This window comes from Eimeria maxima, genomic scaffold (assembly GCF_000499605.1).
Source record: "Eimeria maxima Weybridge genomic scaffold, Emw_scaff2897, whole genome shotgun sequence".
NCBI lineage: Eukaryota > Apicomplexa > Conoidasida > Eucoccidiorida > Eimeriidae > Eimeria > Eimeria maxima.
In genome coordinates, this window is record NW_013563776.1 from 1 (window position 1) to 628 (window position 628).

The following is a 628-nucleotide window of genomic DNA, read 5'->3' on the forward strand; positions in this document are numbered from 1 at the left end:
TAAGAAGTGTGTAACAACTTACCTGCCGAATGAACCAGCCCTGAAAATGGATGGCGCTGCAGCGGGGTACTGATACCAGGCCATTATCGCAAGTTTTGAGCACTCGACGTTTTGCGGTAATGAGTATGAAGACGTGGGGATCGTAGCGAAGCATTTGGCGTGAGCCTGTGTGGAACGGTCTCTAGTGCAGATCTTGGTGGCAGTAGCAAATATTCAAATGAGAACTTTGAAGACTGAAGTTGAGAAGGGTTCCATGTGAACAGCAATTGGACATGGGTTAGCCGGTCCTAAGCGACAGCTTAACTGCGTGGATTTCGTGGTTTTTCGCCACGTTTTTCGCGAAAGGGAATCAGGATAATATTCCTGAGCCAGGACGTGGATACTGTACGGTAACGTGAATGAAATCCTCGACGCAGGCGGGTGCCCCGGGAAGCGTTGTCTTTGCTTCTTAACAGTCTGAATCAAACATACCCTTGAATCAGATTATCTGGAGATAGGGTTGACTGGCTGGTAAAGCTTTCTGGCTTCCAGACAGTCCGGTGCGCTCCTGACTGCCCGTGAAAAGAGGAGGGAAAGTTGTTATTTGCACCCCTGGCCGTACCATTAACCGCATCAGGTCTCCAAGGTT

At 49.4% G+C, this 628-nt stretch overlaps 1 protein-coding gene across 1 annotated transcript; it reads right to left on the reverse strand.

Annotated features, from left to right (window-relative positions):
• Nucleotides 1-22: 22 nt before the first annotated feature.
• EMWEY_00059590 (hypothetical protein) lies at nucleotides 23-84 on the reverse strand (the record flags this gene model as incomplete). Its single annotated transcript, XM_013478102.1, has 1 exon — nucleotides 23-84. A coding segment is annotated over one exon (62 nt), but the record flags the coding sequence as incomplete, so codon positions are not given.
• Nucleotides 85-628: the final 544 nt, after the last annotated feature.